The sequence below is a fragment of the Petromyzon marinus genome, unplaced genomic scaffold (genome assembly GCF_048934315.1).
Source record: "Petromyzon marinus isolate PM22_M1 ecotype Great Lakes invasive population unplaced genomic scaffold, UKy_Petmar_22M1.pri1.0 PM_G_Scaffold_25, whole genome shotgun sequence".
Classification (NCBI taxonomy): Eukaryota; Metazoa; Chordata; class Hyperoartia; order Petromyzontiformes; family Petromyzontidae; genus Petromyzon; species Petromyzon marinus.
The window spans coordinates 105,251-128,208 of record NW_027422817.1 but is presented as its reverse complement, the minus strand read 5'-3'; the positions used below and the strand labels follow the sequence as shown (position 1 = coordinate 128,208).

Here is a 22,958-nt window from a genome sequence, read left to right as displayed (position 1 = left end):
TGCTAATCAGAGGTGCAGTGTTGATTCGATGGGTAGTGTCAGTCTGCGGGCAGTGTGTATGCATGTTCAACTTCTTTCGCACCCTATGTAGCCAACCCGTGCTAATCGGAGGTGCAGTGTTGATTCGATGGGTAGTGTCAGTCTGCGGGCAGTGTGTATGCATGTTCAACTTCTTTCGCACCCTACGTAGCCAACCCGTGCCAATCGGAGTATACGGGCTAAGGCCAACGAACCGAACACAAAAAGCGGTTCTCAAAAAATTGAGTTTGCGATCTTGATGATTTGAAATTTGCACGGCTCCAGTGGCTTCTTAACATCGGAAGGAAGAGCGTGCCAGACGGCCGCAGAAGCCGCCCCTGAAAGCGCGCGATGCGATGATCACCGCCGTCTTTGTTCGATGGCGCGCCAAAGGCGAGGATGAGCGGAGTTTGCGTGTGATGGTTTACGCTCCTCGACGAGTGAAGTTGCTCCGGTCGGTGTTGAGAGATCGGCAAGGTAGTGCGCGGTTCACTTGTGGCAAGCGCCTTGCGTGTAAGTGAAATGAGTGCGTTCGTCGCCCACCGTGCTAATCGGAGGTGCCGGTACCAGATGGATGGTGACTTCGCAGGTCCTCGCGAGGTGGTGATGGTTTGGGGGGGGGGAGGGCCTTCATCCGGCAATGGATAGGTCGTGAATGATGACGGCGATGATGTTTTATGAAACTTTAAATCTTCCCGAATAACGTTTGATCGTTAACTTTTGAAACGAGTCTCCGTCACGTGAAAAGAATGGTTCTTGCTGACTCAAGAGTTGAAAATGACCACGCCATTATGAACCGAATAACTTATTTTTTTAAAACGTGACAACTCTGCCGCACAACTTTATTCCTAATAGTTTTTACCTCGTTTGAGATGAGTAACAAAAATAATATACTGTAAGTAGAATTTTATCAAGGCAAGTTATACTTCTCGAACATGTATTAAGGAAACAAGAGAGTTAATGTAGACATGGCACATAGGCTGAAGTGGCCCATAGACTTACATCACCCATAAACTAACGTTGCCCTTGGACTAATGTCACCCATGGACCAACGTCGCCCATGGACCAACGTCGCCCATGGACCAACGTCGCCCATGGACCAACGTTGCCCATGCACAAATGTCGCCCCATAGACTGTCAAGTTCTTGAGTAATATCATGGACGGAGCTAAGTGGAAGGAAGGCCACGATCGCCGGCGTCTTTGAGGAAGCCCATGGCTCGAAGAGAGGCATTGTGGGGAAAAAAGAAGCTTGGCACAAAAACGTGGGCACAGCATAGCGCCGCTCGAAGTTCACGTTTGTTATGGTCCAGGTTAAACCTGAATTGTGCTCGGTTGTAAATGTTGTGGGTTTTACTCTCCCAACACAACCGGTTAGTGCTGAACTAGTAACGAATTGGCCACGTTTTGTTAACGTGACAACCTCCTTACTGATTGGCTGTGTCGGGTGGTGGCGGGTTTAACGACACATTTATATTTACGCGATCTCACCCAAAATAATATAAGCCTCTTATTATGGAAATGACAATGTTGCGAAACTCCCTTCACGTGCGTGTGCCTATTTTTACTTATTTTCGGACCGCACGTAGCTAACCCTGCTAAATCGGAGGTGCGACATCGACATTCCATGCCGCAGAGGAGAGTGTGGACTAATGTCATCTGTCCCCCGTGCTCATGGACTCTTCCTTGTGGGGTTGCTGCTGCAGTCTGTGATACAATTTCGGCTGTGAGTGACTCTATGACTTCCTGTCTGACCGAGCAACTTCCTGATGGCCCTGAATGACTCGGCTCTGTGGATAGCTCACCACCTCCAAATAATCTGCTCTATTTAAGACCGGGAGCAAGCGAGGGCTTTACCATTCTGGCGAATTGCCCGATGATGCTGGATGTAATTACCAGCGAAACATCGTACTCAAACTGTAAATGCTGTGGGTTCACTCTTTAAGACACCGGTGGGCTAAAGTAGTGAACTATTTGTCTTTTCTCAACGTGACACTTTTTTTGCTGATTGGCCGTGTCGGGTGGTGGAGGGTTACGACACATTTATAAATAAAGCGATCGAACCCAAAAACCTATGTTATTAGGAAGGTATTTTTATGTTTATTTATTCAAAATGTATACAACACAACACCTAAAAGCAAGAATGTGCGAAGATAAGATGTTTTAAATAATGATGATTAGTGATCAGGCGTTTTTGAAAATCCGGTGACTCCTTCCCCCACGAAGCCACGGGACAGTCGATGATTGCCTGTAGTCCACGACGTTTCTGGCAGTTCCCTTTCTTCAGAGCACGTCATCTTTTGTGTCAAGGCCACCCGTGTTATTGACGAGTGTGATGTAAAAAAGAACTGATTTATTAACTGTGAAGAGTCGCTGTGTTTGTGCTGTGCATGTGTACGCTGTGTCTGTGTACGCTGTGTCTGTGTACGCTGTGTCTGTGTACGCTGTGTCTGCGCTGTGTCTGTGCTGTGTCTGTGCTGTGTCTGTGTATGCTGTGTCTGTGTACGCTGTGTCTGTGTACGCTGTGTCTGCGCTGTGCATGTGTACGCTGTGCCTGTGTACGCTGTGTCTGTGTACGCTGTGTCTGTGTACGCTGTGTCTGTGCTGTGCATGTGTATGCTGTGTCTGTGTACGCTGTGTCTGTGTACGCTGTGTCTGTGCTGTGCATGTGTACGCTGTGCCTGTGCTGTGCCCGAGTGCGCTGTGTCTGCGCCGTGCGTGCGCCACACGGATGCCGACCTGCGTGACGAGATAGGACGGTTTGCGGCAGGAGGAGGCAGAGGAAGGGACCCACGGCAGGGCCCTTGGCTACGCTCGGTGGCCACTGCGTTCTCCTACGCAGCACCCAGGGTGGTGAGGAGGGCGGTGAGGAGGGCGGTGAGGGTGGTGAGGAGGGTGGCGGGGGTGGTGAGGGGAGAGCAGCGGGGGAGATGGGTACCGTGCCGGCGCTGGTGCTGGTGCTGGGAGCGCTGCGCGTGGCCGCCGAGGGGCCGCTGGTGCCCCGAGTCAGCTTCTCCTACGAAGGTGAGTGCTGGCTGCTGCGGCGGTGGTGGTGGTGGCGGCGATGGTCGGTGCGATGGGTTTTGTGCGATAGCGGTGTGGGTCGTGGTGCGATGGGGTGGGTGTTGCGACGGTGGCGGGTGTGATGGCGGACGATTCGATAGCAGCCGCAGCGGCGGAGGATGCGGCGATGGTCTAGGCTGCGATGGCGGTGGGCGTGACGGTGGTGGTTTTAAGTCGCACCGGCTCGCCCTCCTCGCCACGCTGTTCCCTGTCCTGCGGCGCACTACACGGGCGGTTGGATTGCCGGGTAGAAGTGGCGGTGGAAGGGGGAGAGCTTCTTATGGAGCTGAATGAGATTTCCTGTTGCTTTTTTTGCCTGTTGCTTTTTTGCCCGCTGTGCAGGTCAGATCGTTTTGTAAAGTTGAAATGTCCGAGCGAATGTTTTTGGCGTTTTTCGCTCATCCTCGTACCAGCCTGAGGGTTTACTCAAGTCCTCAGCGGAATAACAAAAAACCCGTTTTTAACAAAATCAAATTCTTTCCCTTGCGCTGCCTCCGCCCTGGAATTCCTCCCTCCTGTCATCTCCCGCCTCTTCCCAAGCTCGCGCGAGAATAAATAAGTCGCGCGATGCCACCGGCCTCTCCGCAGGCACGGCATTCCCGTCGTCGCTCGCTATCTCGCTGCCTGTTCAACCCCCCCTCCCCCGGTGGTGTGGGGTGGGGGGTGCTGGGGGGGAGGAGACGGAGTGATGATAGTAACAATTGTGACGATAGTAACAATTGTGACGATAGTAACAATCGTGACGATAGTAACAATCGTGACGATAGTGACAATCGTGACGATGGTGACGATCGTGACGATAGTAACAATTGTGACGATAGTAACAATTGTGACGATGGTAACAATTGTGGTAACAATTGTGGTAACAATTGTGACGATGGTAACAATTGTGACGATGGTAACAATTGTGACGATGGTAACAATTGTGACGATAGTAACAATTGTGACGATAGTAACAATTGTGACGATAGTAACGATTGTGACGATAGTAACGATTGTGACGATAGTAACGATTGTGACGATAGTGACGATTGTGACGATAGTGACGATTGTGACGATAGTGACGATTGTGACGATAGTAACGATTGTGACGATAGTAACGATTGTGACGATAGTGACGATTGTGACGATAGTGACGATTGTGACGATAGTGACGATTGTGACGATAGTGACGATTGTGACGATAGTGACGATTGTGACGATAGTGACGATTGTGACGATAGTGACAATTGTGACGATAGTGACGATTGTGACGATAGTGACGATTGTGACGATAGTGACGATTGTGACGATAGTGACGATTGTGACGATAGTGACGATTGTGACGATAGTGACGATTGTGACGATAGTGACGATTGTGACGATAGTGACAATTGTGACGATAGTGACAATTGTGACGATAGTAACAATTGTGACGATAGTAACAATTGTGACGATAGTAACAATTGTGACGATAGTAACAGTTGTGACGATAGTAACAATTGTGACGATAGTAACAGTTGTGACGATAGTAACAGTTGTGACGATAGTAACAATTGTGACGATAGTAACAGTTGTGACGATAGTAACAGTTGTGACGATAGTAACAGTTGTGACGATAGTAACAGTTGTGACGATAGTAACAATTGTGACGATAGTAACAATTGTGACGATAGTAACAGTTGTGACGATAGTAACAGTTGTGACGATAGTAACAGTTGTGACGATAGTAACAATTGTGACGATAGTAACAGTTGTGACGATAGTAACAGTTGTGACGATAGTAACAGTTGTGACGATAGTAACAATTGTGACGATAGTAACAGTTGTGACGATAGTAACAATTGTGACGATAGTAACAGTTGTGACGATAGTAACAGTTGTGACGATAGTAACAGTTGTGACGATAGTAACAATTGTGACGATAGTAACAGTTGTGACGATAGTAACAGTTGTGACGATAGTAACAGTTGTGACGATAGTAACAATTGTGACGATAGTAACAATTGTGACGATAGTAACAGTTGTGACGATAGTAACAGTTGTGACGATAGTAACAATTGTGACGATAGTAACAGTTGTGACGATAGTAACAGTTGTGACGATAGTAACAATTGTGACGATAGTAACAGTTGTGACGATAGTAACAGTTGTGACGATAGTAACAATTGTGACGATAGTAACAGTTGTGACGATAGTAACAGTTGTGACGATAGTAACAGTTGTGACGATAGTAACAATTGTGATCACGGTGGGAGGTGTTGTTAACACGGCGCCGTGATGCCAGCGGAACGAACGGTGGAAATTTCACCTCCAATGATTATCTCTCAGCAGCAGCAGCGGCGGCCCATCAGAGATTACCCCCCCCCCCGTGTGTAGCCTGAACACACTGTCGGGGCAAGTGCCGTTGGTGAGTAGCGGGACCCGTGAAGGCCGTGGGCACGGTGGTACACGAGGGCGTGGGTGGCCAGCACCAACGCCCGGCCGCCTTTGTCTCCCCCACTGTACCCATTTGAGGCCGAGTCGACCTAGGGGAGGCCCAGGAACCGCTTTGGATAATTGCGTCGCTGGTGTCGAGCGTGAGCGTGAATGGAACTTGGCTCGCCGGTTTAGCGGCGGAGCGAGCTGACTGCAACGACGACCGCTCTCCGCAGCGCCCGCTTCTCCCCCCGCATTTACATGACGCCCGCTTGTGAATATCGATAACCCCGCGGTGGGGGGGGGGGGGGGGGGTTCGGAACGCACGCCCCCTCCCCTCTCCCCCCGCTTGAGTTCACGCGGCCCACGGGCGGCGGTGTGCCGCGCCGTCCGCGAATTCGCGACCCGTTCGTTGCGGCCCGGCGGCCACGTGAGGCCGACTGCGACGCAGCGGCGCGCAGGCAAATTTTTTTTTTTCCCCACCGGCGATCCGCCGCTGCCGGCACTAATCGGGTACTAGAGGGGCGGGGGGGACGGACATACGTTCGAGCTGGGGAAACGGCGCCGCATGCAAATGATTTCGCACCATCGGTTACTTCTGTCATTGCAAGGGCCTCACCCCACCCCCGCCCCGCTCCCTCCCCCCACCCCTTCAGAGTTGGCGCGGGAGGCGGCGATGAGTTTCCGCGCCGTGCCCAACGCGTCGGCGCTGCTGCTGGTGCCGCAGCGCTCGGCGCTCTACGTGGGCGCGCGCGACGCCATCCTCGCCCTGGACGCCCGCAACGTCTCCCGCGAGCTCCACCCCGCCGTGAGTGAGGGGGGGGGAACCCCGCCAGCGGCCGGGGGGACCCCCTAGCCGGGGCACCCGGGGCGTGGGGGCACCAGGGGGACGTGGATCTGGCGGGGACGCCACTAGCCGGGGGACCGAAGGGCACCCGGGGGACAGGGACCCGGAGAGATCTGGGGAATGTGTGGATGGGGATCCGGGGGTGACAGGGGACCGCCGTAGCCAGGGGGACCTCCGTAGAGAACGGGGACCTCCGGAGAGACGGAACCCCGACGCTCGTGACCCAGGGACTCGGTGACTTACAGGTCCTGAGACTCGCGACCTCGGGCCGGCCCGTGAATCCTGACCCCGTGACCTCTGACGCCGCGACCTCGGGTTCACGCGGGTGACCTCCCCGCGTATAACCTTCGTCTCTTTGAGGCGTCTGTTGAAGGCTCGGGCGGCGTGAACGGCCGTGGGCTTCCCTCGACATCGTGACGCCTCGTGTTGAGTAGCGTTGTTGTTCCCAGAGTTCTGTGTTTGTGTCTGTGAACGCCTGTGCTTGTCAAGCCGTCTGCTTGACCATCGGTATGACTGCGTTGTGCGTCTGTTCGGTCGCCCCGTCTGCGTGTCCGTCTCTCGAGCGCTCGTATCTGGCCGTGACCCTCTTGCCTCTGTGTCTGTTTGCCTCTCTCTCTCTCATCAGCTCTCCTGGAAGGCTGACAGCCAAATGAAGATGTGTCAGTCGAAGAGGAACAGCCAGGTACCGTAAACTAATGCACGCTTTTCTTAAATATAGCTATTTTATTCAGATGCAGCCTGGCTATCACAAATGATAGCTCAACGATGTGGCTTATCACGTGGAAATAATTGATAGCAGCCAAATACTCTTGAACACGTTTCTAAATGCGGAGGGAAAAACCGGAGGACCCGGAGAAAAATCCACACGACCACGAGGAGGGACACCGTAAACTCCGAATACAGAACGGGCGTCAGGGTCGGGATCGAACCCACGGCCTCCTGCGCACCGGGCGAGGTAGTTAACATCTCCCAGCCACCGTGGCGCCCCAATCCTTTTACATCCATGGGGGGGGGGGGAGGGGGCGGTGGCATTGCGACCGTGTGGATTCCATAATCGCTGCGGGGAAACCCCGGTGTGTCCGTTAGGGTCTCGTGGGCGCGTGCGGTCCAATCGTCGTCAGCGTGAGAAAGGTGGGCCGCGTTGCGAGCGTGAGGGGTGGCCCGGTGCGAGCGTGAGGGACGCCCTGTGCCGCAGAGGGAGTGCTTCAACTTCGTGCGGGTGCTGCACCGACTCGACGGCACGCGGCTGTACGCGTGCGGCACCGGCGCCTTCCAGCCCAAGTGCGCCTACATCGTGAGCGCTGCCGCCCCCCCGCCCTCCGCCACCGCCGCCGCCACGCGCCAGGGGGGGTGGGGACGCGTGCGTGGGTGTTCCGTGGGTGTTCCGTGGGTGTTCCGTGGGTGTTCCGTGGGTGTTCCCGAGCGTGCGCGGTTCGATTCCCTCTCACCGGTGACGGTCGTCCGAACCGGTCCCGGGCCTCCGCTCGGGTGGCTCGGCCTCAAACGAGCACCCGGCGTGGCGGCGTGCGGTAAAACATCGTCACTGGGGAGACAAAGGCGGCCGGGCGTGGTGCTGGCCACCCACCCCCCCCCCCCCCCCCGCTCGTGTGCCGAGCCGGCCTTCCAAGGTGCTCGTGAACAACACTTGTCCCAAAAGTCTGTTGAGGCTACACGGTGGGGGATCTTTGTATTTATTGGTGGAGCAGTCGTGCAGTGGTTAGCGCACCGCACTATGAACACGCACCTTGGGGTGTTGTAGTGTTTCTGCATTGGCTTGTGTGGGTGAATATTACCGTGTCTGTTGAACTTCTTTTGCACCGCACGTAGCCAACCGTGCTAATCGGAGGTGTGGGGGAAGGACAACAAACTAAACACAAAAAACTGTTATAAAAAAAAGAGTTTTCAATCTAGATGATTTAAAAGTGCACGTTAGTGCTTTGTTGTGTGTTGATGGGAGCCGGTGTACGTTCTGGCACGAGTTCACGCGTGCTGGCGTGACCTGTGGCTGTGACCCCGTGCGACCCCCCCCCTGTGCGACCCCGCGTGTAGAACGTAACCGACTTCTCGTTTGTGAAAAATCCTGGAGGGACCGTGATGGAGGAGAACGGCAGGGGCAAGTGCCCCTTTGACCCCGAGCAGAGGCACACCTCGCTGATGACCGGTGCGTGTCCATCGCAGCTCCCACACTGCCCTCCGCTCACCCACGCCACACCACACACCTCGCTTCACCACACGCACGCTCTGCATTTACCCGCACGCCACACTAAAGATCCCACGCACACACCGCTGTACGCATCGCGCATCCTACACCCACCCACCCACCGCATCCTACGCACCCTCTGCATCACCTCACCCCTGCTCGAGTCATCGCGGCCGTCCCGTCGACCTCCCGGCTGAGTTGGCTGCAGGGAGACAGCGCGGCAGTGCGGGGGACCACAGCGGAGAGGGATCGCGGCGATCTCGCGGTTGGAGAGCTCCGTGCGTCGCCGCATTCGGGGGCCGCGTCTCGCGTCTCCGTTCTCGGCTGCGCCGGCCGGTGCCGCGCAGCGCCGGCAAATTCGTTCGTTTTTATCATCGGGCGCACGCCTGCCGAAACCCTCCATGGAAAACTCAACATTCCCCACGTGAAAAAAAGTCTCCCCCATCCCCCCGCCCGTCTCTAATCTTTAATCGAGCGTCGACGCCGGTGGAAGCGTTACGCTCGACGGAGAGCGACGGCCGTGACGGTGACGGCGGCATCGCGTCCCCTCCCTCTGCAGGAGGAGAGCTCTACTCGGGCACGCGCAGCAACTACCTGGGCACCGAGTCGGTGGTGCAGCGGAGCCCTAGCAGCATGTCCAGCGAGCTGTCGAGCAGCTGGCTGTACAGTGAGTTCGCCCCCCCCCCCCTTCTCTCTCCCTCCACCACCCCCCGCCAATTTGTGTAGAAATTCATATCCGCAGACTTTTGCGCGTGGGCCGCGCCGTGACTCTGCACGCCGTCAACGCCGCTCCTCGCGACGCCGGCCGCAGGGAACGGCGAACACGCGGCGGTTGCTGTCCCGACGGATGTCGATTATTTCTCCGCGTGATAAATTATTATTATTGATTATATTAATCGGCGGGGGGGGAGGGGCAGAGGGGCCGGGATTGACAAACATCGGACTGACTCTTTATTACAATTTTACGCCTGGCATTTTTGCCCCTTCGAGTCGGCCTATGCTCAGCCGCTGCGATAACTAAAACGCAGTAGACTCCGTGCTAATGACGGGCAGGACGGCCGCTGATAATTTAAAATAGCGGATAATCAAAAATTTTGAACCATTTTCCACGGATCTCTATGCTAAAAAAAGCACTAATACAGCAAAACCTTGAATTGCGAGTAACTTGGCCTGCGAGTGTTTTGCAAGACTAGCAGAAATTTTAACTAAATATTAACTTGATAAGCGAGCGAGGGTCTCGCAACACGTGCGGTGTACGTGTAGACGCTTTGTACTGCCGAGCGCCACGCGATCGCAACCGGCGTACGAGTGCTTTGACGTACGAGTGCTTTGGATTACAAACACGTTTCCAGAACGAATTGTGCTCGCGATCCCAAGGTTTTACTGTTTTGGGGCATAAATTATGTTTAAGTTAAGAAAATTGAGGGTGATCACATGGAGAACATATTTTTTTGGTTTAAGCACCTAAAACAAGTGTATCAATGTGCACTTGTTTTTAGGTGCGCGCGGTTAATCCGCAAATCGGAAAAACCGCCCGCGGATGATCGAGAGTCGACTGCACGTGCACGCACGACGACGTTGTCGGCGTTGTTGTTGTCGGTGTTGTTGTCATTGTTGATGTTGTCGGCGTTGTTGGTGTTGTTATTGACATTGTTGGCATTGTTGTTGATGTTGTCGACGTTGTTAGTGTTGTTATTGACGTTGTTGGCGTTGTTGTTGGCGTTGTTGTTGTTGGCGTTGTTGTTGGTGTTGTCGGCGTTGTTGTTGACGTTGTTGTTGGTGTCGTGGCCGCACAGACCCGACGTTCGTGGCGTCGGAGTTTGTGAACGAGAGCGAGTCGCGGGAGCAGGACAACAAGGTCTACTTCTTCTTCTCGGAGACGGCCGTGGAGTTCGACTTCTTCTCCAGGGTGGTGGTGCCGAGGGTCGCGCGCGTCTGCACGGTGAGGAGGCGTCGGGGCGGGGCGGGGGGGTACGAAGAGAGGGAGAGACGCGGGCGTGCCAACCCCCGCGGCACGACGGGGGGCAGGAGGGTGGCAGCGCGGCGGTCGCCCAGGCCCCCTCCTCTGGCCTCGTGGCCGGAGGAGGGGGCCTGGGGTCAATTTCAGAACTCGGGCAACTCTCCGGGTGGAGTTTTGCGTGTTCCCACGGCAACGTAGGAGACGCACGCATGAAGCCGTCCCGGGCCTCCCCGGTGCGGTCGCGTGTAAAGCGTCGGCGCCACGCGCGGTTACCGGTCGTCCGCCCCGCCTCGTGCGCCGTGGCCGTGCACCACGGGGGGGGGGGGGGGGGGTCGCTCGCTTACGGCGCTTGCCCGCGGCACTCGCCCGTGCGAAGGACGAGCTGGGGAATGTCATCGTCCCGCGTTCCCCAGGGTGACACGGGCGGCCTGAAGAAGCTGGAGAGGAAGTGGACGACGTTCCTCAAGTCACGGCTCGACTGCTCGCTGGGAGGGACGGCGTTCGCCGGACTCCGGCACGTCGTGTCGACCCGCAGCCTCCGTGGCCGGCCCGGCACCGTGTTCTACGCCCTCTACACGGACCGCTGGTGCGCGAGTCGCCCTCCGCCCCACGCCACGCGGGTACCGACGCGCGGTCGACGCGGGCTCTGACGCGCGGTCGCCGCGGGCGTCCTTGCAGGGGCGGGGGCGCCGTCTCGGCCGTCTGCTCGTACCGCGTGGACGAGGTGCGGCGCGTCTTCTCCGGACGCTTCAAGCACCAGGGAGGGGCCGACCGGCGGTGGGCCCCCTACGCGGGGGCCCTGCCCGCACAACGGCCCGGAGACGTGAGTACCGGCAGTGCGCGCCACGGTAGACTCCACGGTACACGTCACTGTACACGTCACGGTACATGTCACTGTACACGTCACGGCACACGTCACTGTACACTCCACGGTACACGTCACGGCACACGTCACTGTACACGTCACTGTACACGTCACGGTACACGTCACTGTACTCGTGACTGTACACGTCACGGTACACGTCACTGTACTCGTGACTGTACACGTCACGGTACACGTCACTGTACACGTCACTGTATACGTCACGGTACACGTGACTGTACACGTCACGGTACACGTCACGGTACACGTCATGGTACACGTGACTGTACACGTCACGGTACACGTCACGGCACACGTCACTGTACACTCCACGGTACACGTCACTGTATACGTCACTGTACACGTCACTGTACATGTCACGGTACACGTCACTGTACATGTCACGGTACACGTCACGGTACACGTCACGGTACACGTGACTGTACACGTCACGGCACACGTGACTGTACTCGTGACTGTACACGTGACTGTACTCGTAACTGTAGACGTGGCTGTACACGAGACTGTACACGTCACTGTACACGCGGCGCTCGCTGTGCACGTGGTGTGGACTCCAGCACTCTCTAGGACACGCGGCCCTCCGCTCCCCCCACCCCCCCTCGCAGTGTCCCCTGGGCTGGGACTCGCAGACGCTGCCCTCCGAGACGCTCAACTTCGTCTCCGACCACCCCCTGATGGACGAGGCGGTGAAGGCCGAGGGGGGCCGGCCCTGGCTGCTGGTGCCGGGAGTGGCCTACAACCGGCTGCTGGTGGTCGACATGGCGGCGCTGGACGGCAAGAGCTGGAGGACGCTGCTGCTGGGCACAGGTGGGGGGGCCCCAACACACAGAGACCCCCAACACACGCAGACCCCCAACGCACGGAGACCCCCAACGCACGCAGACCCCCAACGCACGGAGACCCCCAACACACAGAGACCCCCAACACACGGAGACCCCCAACACACGCAGACCCCCAAAACACGGAGACCCCCAACACACGGAGACCGCCAACACACGCAGACCCCCAACGCACGCAGACCCCCAACACACAGAGACCCCCAACACACAGAGACCCCCAACGCACGCAGACGCCCAACACACAGAGATCCTCAACACACGGAGACCCCCAACACACAGAGACTCCCAACACACGGAGACCCCCAACACACAGAGACCCCCACACACGCAGACCCCCAACACACAGAGACCCCCAACACACGCAGACCCCCAACACACGCAGACCCCCAACACACGCAGACCCCCAACACACAGAGACCCCCAACACACGGAGACCCCAACACACTGAGACCCCCAACACACAGAGACCCCCAACACATGGAGACCCCCAACACAGAGACCCCCAACACACGCAGACCCCCAACAAACAGAGACTCCCAACACACGGAGACCCCCAACACACGCAGACCCCCAACAAACAGAGACCCCCACACACAGAGACCCCCAATACACAGAGACCCCCAACACACAGAGACCCCCACACACAGAGACCTCCAACACACGCAGACCCCAACACACATAGACCCCTACACACGGAGACCCCCAACACACGCAGATCCCCAACACACGGAGACCCCCAACACACGCAGACCCCCAACACACAGAGACCCCCACACACAGAGACCCCCAATACACAGAGACCCCCAACACACAGAGACCCCCACACACAGAGACCTCCAACACACGCAGACCCCAACACACATAGACCCCTACACACGGAGACCCCCAACACACGCAGACCCCCAACACACGGAGACCCCCAACACACGGAGACTCCCAACACACAGAGACCCCCAAGACACGGAGACCCCCAACACACAGAGACCCCCAACACACAGATACCCCCAACACACAGAGACCCCCAACACACGCAGACCCCCAACACATGGAGACCCCCAACACACAGAGACCCCCAACACACGGAGACCCCAACAAACGGAGACCCCCAACACACGCAGACCCCCAACACACGCAGACTTCCAACACACAGAGACCCCCAACACACGGCGACCCCCAACACACAGAGACCCCCAACACACGCAGACCCCCAACACACGCAGACCCCCAATACACGGAGACCCCCAACACACGAAGACCCCCAACCTACAGAGACCCAAACACACGCAGACCCCCAACACACGGAGACCCCCAACACACGCAGACCCCCAACACACGCAGACCCCCAACACACAGAGACCCCCAACACACGCAGACCCCCAACACACGCAGACCCCCAATACACGGAGACCCCCAACACATGGAGACCCCCAACACACAGAGACCCCAACACACGCAGACCCCCAACACACGGAGACCCCCAACACACGGAGACCCCCAACACACAGAGACCCCCAACACACATATACCCCTACACACGGAGACCCCCAACACACGCAGACCCCCAACACACGGAGACCCCCAACACACGGAGACTCCCAACACACAGAGACCCCCAAGACACGGAGACCCCCAACACACAGAGACCCCCAACACACAGATACCCCCAACACACAGAGACCCCCAACACACGCAGACCCCCAACACACGGAGACCCCCAACACACAGAGACCCCCAACACACGCAGACCCCAACAAACGGAGACCCCCAACACACGCAGACCCCCAACACACGCAGACCCCCAACACACAGAGACCCCCAACACACGGCGACCCCCAACACACAGAGACCCCCAACACACGCAGACCCCCAACACACGCAGACCCCCAACACACGGAGACCCCCAACACACGGAGACCCCCAACACACAGAGACCCCCAACACACGCAGACCCCCAACACACGCAGACCCCCAACACACGGAGACCCCCAACACACGGAGACCCCCAACACACAGAGACCCCAACACACGCAGACCCCCAACACACGGAGACCCCCAACACACGCAGACCCCCAACACACGCAGACCCCCAACACATAGAGACCCCCAACACACGCAGACCCCCAACACACGCAGACCCCCAATACACGGAGACCCCCAACACATGGAGACCCCCAACATACAGAGACCCCAACACACGCAGACCCCCAACACACGGAGACCCCCAACACACGGAGACCCCCAACACACAGAGACCCCCAACACACAGAGACCCCCAACACACGCAGAGCCCCACACACAGAGACCCCCAACACACAGAAACCCCCAACACACAGAGACCCCCAACACACAGAGACCCCCAACACACCCCTGAATTCCCAGTGTTGGGCCCCGGCCCCTGAATGGGTGCGTGTGTCTGTGCCGCGTCTCGGCCGCCCCCCCAGACGCGGGCGCGCTGCACCGCGCCGTGCTGCCGGAGTCGCGCGGAGATCCTCACCTGGTGGAGGAGCTGCAGGCGCTGGGGCAGCAGGAGCCGGTGCTGTCCATGGTGCTGACCCACGACCAGGTGACCCCTCCTAGTGCGGTGCACTCACAACTCACAACTAGTGTGGTGCACTCACAACTCACAACTAGTGTGGTGCACTCACAACTCACAACTAGTGCGGTGCACTCACAACTCACAACTAGTGCGGCGCACTCACAACTCACAACTAGTGCGGTGCACTCACAACTCACAACTCTCCCACTGGAACGGTGCAACTCGCTACTAGTCTCAAGTACTCGCCACTACTGTGGCGCGCTCGCTATCTCTGCCCGCCGACTGGTGGCGTTTATTGGCGTGGCCGAGCCTGACCGCAAGCTCGCGTGCGGTGCGTGTGCGGTCCTGTGCGGCGTGCGGTGTGTACGTGCGGTGTGTACGTACGGTGTGTACGTGCGGTGTGTACGTGCGGTGTGTACGTGCGGCGTGTACGTGAGACGTGTACGTGCGGCGTGTACGTGCGGCGTGTACGTGCGGTGTGTACGTGTGGCGTGTACGTGCGGTGTGTACGTGAGACGTGTACGTGAGACGTGTACGTGAGACGTGTACGTGCGGCGTGTACGTGCGGTGTGTACGTGTGGCGTGTACGTGCGGTGTGTACGTGAGACGTGTACGTGAGACGTGTACGTGCGGCGTGTACGTGCGGTGTGTACGTGCGGTGTGTACGTGCGGCGTGTACGTGCGGCGTGTACGTGCGGTGTGTACGTGAGACATGTACGTGAGACGTGTACGTGCGGTGTGTACGTGCGGCGTGTACGTGCGGCGTGTACGTGCGGCGTGTACGTGCGGCGTGTACGTGAGACGTGTACGTGCGGCGTGTACGTGCGGTGTGTACGTGCGGTGTGTACGTGAGACGTGTACGTGCGGCGTGTACGTGAGACGTGTACGTGAGACGTGTACGTGCGGCGTGTACGTGAGACGTGTACGTGCGGCGTGTACGTGCGGCGTGTACGTGCGGCGTGTACGTGCGGCGTGTACGTGCGGCGCAGACCTCGGTGGTCGTGGCCGGCCCCTCGGGGGTGGTGCAGCTGCCCGTGTGCCGCTGTGGCCGCTACCGCGCGTGCTGGGACTGCGTACTGGCGCGGGATCCCTGCTGCGCCTGGGACCCCCAGCGGAGGCTGTGCAGGCGTCACGGCGGGGAGACCGGCGCCGGGTGAGCGGGGCGGCAATCGCACAAAGACAAAGACACCCCCCCCCCCCACCCCCCCCCGTAGCCTTCGCAGACTGTTAGCGAGAACTTCGCACGAGGAGGTGGGCCGCCAGCACTACACCGACGGTGATGATGTTTACACATCACACCGGGTACTCATTTGAGGCCGAGTCGACCTAGGGGAGGCCCAGTACCGGTTATAATAATCGTCACTGGGTGTTGGCCGTGAGCGGGAATCGAACCCGGGTCGCCGGGCTCGTAGCGCAGCGTAGCGCTGACCGCTGCACCGCCGCTCCCCCATCCCCCTCCCCTGTGTGCCCCCCCCCACCCTCCCCACAGGTCGTGGCTGCAGGACGTGAGCGGTGGTGACGCGACGACGCTCTGCTCCGCTCACCCGCCAGGTCGGTGCTCACCGCGCTGCACTCCGCTGTCTCTCCCTCCCCGTGTCTCCACTGTTTCTTCCTCCCCGTGTCTCCACTGTCTCTCCTTCCGCATGTCTCTCCCTCCCCGTGTCTCTCCCTCCCCGTGTCTCTCCCTCCCCGTGTCTCTCCCTCCCCGTGTCTCTCTCTCCCCGTGTCTCTCCCTCCCCGTGTCTCTCCCTCCCCGTGTCTCTCCCTCCCCGTGTCTCTCCCTCCCCGTGTCTCTCCCTCCCCGTGTCTCTCCCTCCCCGTGTCTCTCTCTCCCCGTGTCTCTCCCTCCCCGTGTCTCTCCCTCCCCGTGTCTCTCCCTCCCCGTGTCTCTCCCTCCCCGTGTCTCTCTCTCCCCGTGTCTCTCCCTCCCCGTGTCTCTCCCTCCCCGTGTCTCCACTGTTTCTTCCTCCCCGTGTCTCCACTGTCTCTCCTTCCGCATGTCTCTCCCTCCCCGTGTCTCTCCCTCCCCGTGTCTCCGCTGTCTCTCCCTCCCTGTGTCTCTCCCTCCCCGTGTCTCTCCCTCCCCGTGTCTCTCCCTCCCCATGTCTCTCCCTCCCCGTGTCTCTCCCTCCCCATGTCTCTCCCTCCCCGTGTCTCCACTGTTTCTTCCTCCCCGTGTCTCCGCTGTCTCTCCCTCCCCATGTCTCTCCCTCTCCGTGTCTCCGCTGTCTCTCCCTCCCCATGTCTCTCCCTCCCCATATCTCTCCCTCCATGTGTCTCCGCTGTCTCTCCCTCCCCGTGTCTCCGCTGTCCCGTCCTCACCGTCGTCTCCGCCGCCCCCGCGTCGCGTGCAGACGTGGTGGCCGTCCGCGTGGCGCTGGCGCCGCTGCTGCTGCTGCCCTGCTCCCCCCCCTCCCGCCTGGCTCGCCTCTCCTGGGAGCGAGACTCCGGCCCGGCCCCGGGGCAGCCGCTGCCCCGGGCGGGCCTGCTGCTCCGCCAGGGCGCCCCCCCGGCCCCCCGGGATCTCACGGGCACGTACCTGTGCTGGGCCGAGGAGGGCGGCCACCGGCGCCTCGTCGCCGGCTATACCGTGCAGCTTCCGGGCTCTTCCTCCTCCTCCTCGTCGTCGACCGCCTCCTCCTCCGAAACCGAGCGGAAGTCAAACGGGCGGCAGGCGAGGCCGGACCCAACGACGGGCACCGCGGCCACGTCAGAGTCGGCGCACGGCGTGCCCGGTAAAGACGCCTCCGCGTCCGATTCCCCGCCGGGGTTCGGCCCGGGGTTTTTGGTCGGCCTGCTGGCGACGCTCGTGCTGGCGGCGGCGGCGGTCGCCGCGAAGAGGCGCTTCTTCCCAAACGCCGCCTTCCCGTGCTCGCCCGGCGCGGACGACGTCGCCGACGCGCCGCCAGCGACGCCTTGAGGGCTCCCTCGTCACGAGGGGCGGTGGGGACCCTTCGGAGGTCTCTCGCCGAGGGGAGACGCGGATGCCGAAGCGCAAGGTGGGGGGGGGGGGGGCGGGGGGGGGGGGGCGGACGGGGACTGCGATGCCCTCGCGAGCCGGAGAAGTAGGAGTGAGACGTAGAAATTCCATGGTGGTTTGAAGGTGCCTGGTTAAACTCAACCGGCTTGAAAGGATCGACAGAGACCGTACGGCAACTGTGTGATGGCTGGGTTGTGAAGGCGAGTGGGGGGGGGGGGGGGGTGGGGCGAGTGGGGGTGTGGGTTGGAGGATGTGATGGCGAGGATCAGCAAGTCCTGCGGGGGGCAGTTGGGGGGCTGGTGGGCCTCACCTTGCGTGGCATTGGCCGCCACCTCCGTGTGCTTCTGCAGGCCGTGCTGCAGGCCGAGCTGCGGCGAGTTGTTCGGCTCATCCAAGTACTCGAGGCACCGTTTGGTGTCCTGCACGCGCACGCAGAGCGCCTCCGTATGGCTCGCGCAGTCTGTTGGGGCAAGCGCTGTGAAGCGTAGGGGGCGATGTTTACACACCGCACCGTTTGACGCCGAGTCGACCTAGGGGAGGCCCAGAACCGGTTCAGATAATGGTCACTGGTGTTGGCTGCGAGCGGGAAACGAACTCGGCTCTCCAGGTGCATAACGCAGCGCACGAACCGTTAGCATTAGCCCTCCACCTGAACGGGTGAGAGGCTGAACCAGGTGAGAGCCTGAACCCCGTTGAGAGCCTGAAATGATGATAGCTTGACCAGGTGAGAGGCTGAACCAGCTAAGAGTCTAAATGAGAGCCTTAATGGGTGAGAGGCTGAACCAGGTGAGAGGCTGAACCAGGTGAGAGTCTGAATGAGAGCCTTAATGGGTGAGAGCCTGAACCAGGTAACGGCCTGAACCAGGTGAGAGCCTGAATGAGAGCCTTAATGGGTGAGAGGCTGAACCAGGTGAGAGGCTGAACCAGGTGAGAGGCTGAATGAGAGCCTGAAATGATGATAGCTTGACCAGGTAACGGCCTGAACCAGGTGAGAGTCTGAATGAGAGCCTTAATGGGTGAGAGGCTGAACCAGGTGAGAGGCTGAATGAGAGCCTTAATGGGTGAGAGCCTGAACCAGGTAACAGCCTGAACCAGGTGAGAGCCTGAATGAGAGCCTTAATGGGAGAGAGGCTGAACCAGGTGAGAGGCTGAACCAGGTGAGAGGCTGAACCAGGTGAGAGCCTGAACTGATGAGAGGCTGAACCAGGTGAGAGGCTGCACCAGGTGAGAGGCTGAACCAGGTGAGAGGCTGAACCAGGTGAGAGGCTGAACCAGGTGAGAGCCTGAACCAGGTGAGAGGCTGAACCAGGTGAGAGGCTGAACCAGGTGAGAGAGCCTTGAGCTGCTTCTTGGAGGTGCACGGCGGTGTCTGTGATGCCGCTGTCGGTGCAGCCACGGAGGCGCTCCGGTCCAGCCAGGCCGGTCGTGGTCACGGCCGCGCGCTGGCCCCGTGATGACGGCCCCACGCCGCGGGAACGGCGCGACTCGCTAGCCACGGGGATTATTATGAATGGGGCCACCCCCCCCCACCCACCCGCTACCCCCGGGTGTCCTCACCAGGCTGTTGAGCTTGAGAGCGAGCTTGATGTCATTGACGAGCTTCTGTACCTTGGCATCGGCTCGCGGCTCTGGGGACGCGCAACGGCGGCGGGTCGTGAACGCGCGACGCGCACAACGCGTCTGACAGCCGCTCCAACCACAACCCTTCACTAAAACCGCAACATCCACAACCACCGCCAACAGCTACAACTTACACCACATCTGCAACCGCCACCTCATCCGCAAACGCCACCGCATCCACAAACACAACGTCCAGTACATCAACAGCAGCTCCATCGAGTACAACCATAAGCACCACAACATCCACCACAACCACCACTACATCCACAACAACTGCAACATCCACAACCACCACCAAGATCCACAACTACAACATCCACAACCACCACCAACATCCACAACTATCACATCCACAACCACCACCAAGATCCACAACTACAACATCCACAACAACCACCGCCAAGATCCACAACTATCACATCCACAACCACCACCAAGATCCACAACATCCACAACCACCACCACCAACATCCACAACTATCACATCCACAACAACCACCACCAAGATCCACAACTATCACATCCACAACCACCACCAAGATCCACAACATCCACAACCACCACCACCAACATCCACAACTATCACATCCACAACCACCACCAAGATCCACAACTCTCACATCCACAACCACCACCAAGATCCACAACTATCACATCTACAACCACCACCAAGATCCACAACTACAACATCCACAACCACCACCAACAACCACCACCAACATCCACAACTATAACATCCACAATCACCACCAACATCCACAACTATAACATCCACAACATCCACAACCACCACCAACATCCACAACCACCACCAACATCCACAACTATAACATCCACAACATCCACAACCACCACCAACATCCACAACTATAACATCCACAACATCCACAACCACCACCAACATCCACATCTATAACATCCACAACATCCACAACCACCACCAACATCCACAACCACCACCAACATCCACAACATCCACAACCACCACCAACATCCACAACTATAACATCCACAACATCCACAACTATAACATCCACAACATCCACAACCACCACCAACAACCACCACAACCACCAGCAACATCCACAACAACTACAACATCGACTGCTCGGACCTGGGCTTCGAATGCGTGGGTTCCGTCCAGGCACTCCGGTTTCCTTTCACGTGGATAATTACTCATTGATTGGCCGATAACACCCTTCATATATAGAGGACTGCAGAGCTCAGGGTGACATTTAGGCGCCGGCTGCTGCGTTCCCCGCTCGTCAGTGATTCCTCCTCGAGCCTCCGAGTGGGCCGCTCTCTCTGCCCGAGAGCGAGCGGCGGATGGTGGCGCCGCGCTGTGAGTCGACATGGCTATTTTTGTTGTCACCGGAAGCGGATGGACTTGGCGAGAAAGGGGGAATTGCCGGAGCTTCACGGCGAGCAGGGCGGTGCCGGTGCACAACGCCGAACGGCGAGCGTTGCCGGCGCGCGAGATATTCGTCGACTCGACGGTCGCTGTGGTGGAACGGCAGACGGAGCGGGCAAGGCGGCGGCAGCAACGCGCCGTGGTGAGCCAGCGGCAAATGTTTTCACCTCTGCATTCGTAGAATCAACGTCACGCGTTTAAGAGATTCAGTGAAACCTTAGATCGCGGGCACAATTCGTTCCGGAAACGTGTTTGTAATCCAAAGCACTCGTACGTCAAAGCACTCGTACGTCGGTTGCAATCGCGTGGCGCTCAGCAGTACAAAGCGTCTACACGTACACCGCTCGTGTTGCGAGACCCTCGCTCGTTTATCAAGTTAATATTTAGTTAAAATTTCTGCTCGTCTTGCAAAGCACTCGCAGGCCAAGTTACTCGCAATCCAAGGTTTTGCTGTACTTTGGCTGCTTTAATTTTGCGTGCGATCACGAGCCACTTTCTCACGAAGCTGCCGGTCGCGACAGCCAGGCCACTTACTGAAAAAGAGCCGCGTCGCTCCAGTAGGCCCTTTCCTGGTGAAAAAATAAAAAGTTATTTTTTTTCCTTCCGTCGTCGCCTGTCACTCACCCGCCTCCTCGTCGTCCTGGGACGTCTGCTCCTCTGCGGATCCCTTCGCGTCGCTGTCGGTCAGCCTGCCGTCGCCCACCGCACATCAAAGGCAAACGCCTGTAGCGGACTGCCGAGGCAAGTGCTTTCAAGTCGGCACCTATTCAGGCTGACGTGGCACACGAAGGGGTAAGGTGGCCAGCACCAAGCCCCGACCGGTATTGTTTCCCCACCGTTGATGTTTTGCACACCGCACCAGGTACTAAATTTTTTAAGGTTCGGCCAACCTAGGGGAGGGCTCGGGACCAGTTCAGATATCAGTCACCGTGTTGGCCGTGAGTGGGAATTTGAACTCGGGTCGTGGGGTTCACAGGGCAGTGTGCTAACAGCTGCACTACTGCTCGCACCAGCGCACAAAAAGACAAAGATGAATATCCCCTGAATAGCCTTAACAGACTGTAGGGGCAAGTGCTGTTAGCGAGCACCTACGAAGGTCGGAACAGCACACGAGGGGGTGGGTGGCCAGCACCGCGCCCGACCACCTTTGTCTCCCCGGTGGCGATGTTTACACACCACACCAGGTACTCATTTGAGGCCGAGTCGACCTAGGGGAGGCCCGGGACCGGTTCAGATAATCGTCACTGGGTGTTGGCCGTGAGCGGAATTGAACCCGGGTCACCGGGTTTATGGCGTAGTGCGCTAACCGCGACACTAACGCTCCGCACAAGTGCACGCACACTTACACACGTACACGTACATCTCTGCACCTGACCACACATGGGGAACACATCAAAAGGAAGTGTCTACAAAACAGCCAAAACCAAAACAACGGTCTTCACACACAGCAAATCAACACATGCAGGAGTAACTACTAACTACGCAAACAATGACAATGATTGCTGTGATGATGATGCCGGCGATGATGGCGATGATGATGGTGACCCGTTTCCCTGGCCTCTTTGGCTCGCTCCTCAACCCTGCGGCCTTTCTTTGGCGGCCCCCGGGTCAGGATCCAGCTCCACGTGTTTGCGGCCGCCCTTCTCTGCGTGCTTCAGCTTCTCCGGTTTCTACGGCGGCATCGACCGCTCCAGTTAAGGTTTTCTAGAGCAGGTCAACCACCACCATCAGGACCAACACTACCAGGACCACTGACACCATCACCACCACCACGATCGCTCTCCGCAGCGCCCACGCCCCCTCCCCCCGCTTGAGAGAGCCCCTCTAGTGGATATTGATTGGAGTAAATCGACAAATGGCTGATTGGGGTGGAGTTCTTATTCAGTGGTTGGCAACACTGCACCATGAACCCAGCGATCTCGGTTCAATTCCTGGGCGCAGCAAAAATTAGTGGCGAGGAAAACTTCCCCCTTCAACCCACACAAGAAATATGCATTTAAGGGTTGTGTTTAAGAGTTGGCGTTTAAGGGCCAACTCTTTAACGCAAACCCTTAAATTCAAGTAGATGCGTTTTACGGTTTGCGTTTAAGGGCCAACCCTTAAACGTAAATGGTGAAACACAATGGTTTGCATTTAAGGGGTGGAGTTTAAGGGTTAGTGTTTAAGAGTTGGCGTTTAAGGGTTGTATTTAAAGGTTTGCGTTTAA

At 58.0% G+C, this 22,958-nt stretch overlaps 1 protein-coding gene across 2 annotated transcripts; it reads left to right on the top strand.

The window, feature by feature from the left end:
- Positions 1-2,923: 2,923 nt before the first annotated feature.
- Positions 2,924-17,732, top strand: LOC142913353 (semaphorin-4D-like). 2 transcript variants are annotated; one of them, XM_076060858.1, is made up of 14 exons: positions 2,924-3,040; positions 6,133-6,284; positions 6,949-7,005; positions 7,519-7,617; positions 8,373-8,484; positions 9,083-9,190; positions 10,320-10,465; positions 10,897-11,069; positions 11,162-11,306; positions 11,972-12,173; positions 14,647-14,768; positions 15,731-15,894; positions 16,231-16,292; positions 17,096-17,732. In XM_076060858.1, the coding sequence occupies exons 1-14, from the start codon at positions 2,947-2,949 to the stop codon at positions 17,659-17,661; spliced, it is 2,202 nt and encodes a 733-aa protein (XP_075916973.1). In that variant the 5' UTR covers positions 2,924-2,946; the 3' UTR covers positions 17,662-17,732. The 2 variants fall into 2 exon arrangements, with proteins under 2 accessions (XP_075916973.1, XP_075916974.1); XM_076060859.1 differs by lacking the exon at positions 7,519-7,617.
- Positions 17,733-22,958: the final 5,226 nt, after the last annotated feature.

Bases quoted from the DNA above. Each gene is read 5' to 3' on its own strand.
- LOC142913353 (XM_076060858.1), top strand. From the start codon at position 2,947: ATGGGTACCGTGCCGGCGCTGGTGCTGGTGCTGGGAGCGCTGCGCGTG. The intron at 3,041-6,132 runs GTGAGTGCTGGC...CCACCCCTTCAG, and splicing joins AGTCAGCTTCTCCTACGAAG to AGTTGGCGCGGGAGGCGGCG. The intron at 12,174-14,646 runs GTGGGGGGGCCC...CCGCCCCCCCAG, and splicing joins GACGCTGCTGCTGGGCACAG to ACGCGGGCGCGCTGCACCGC.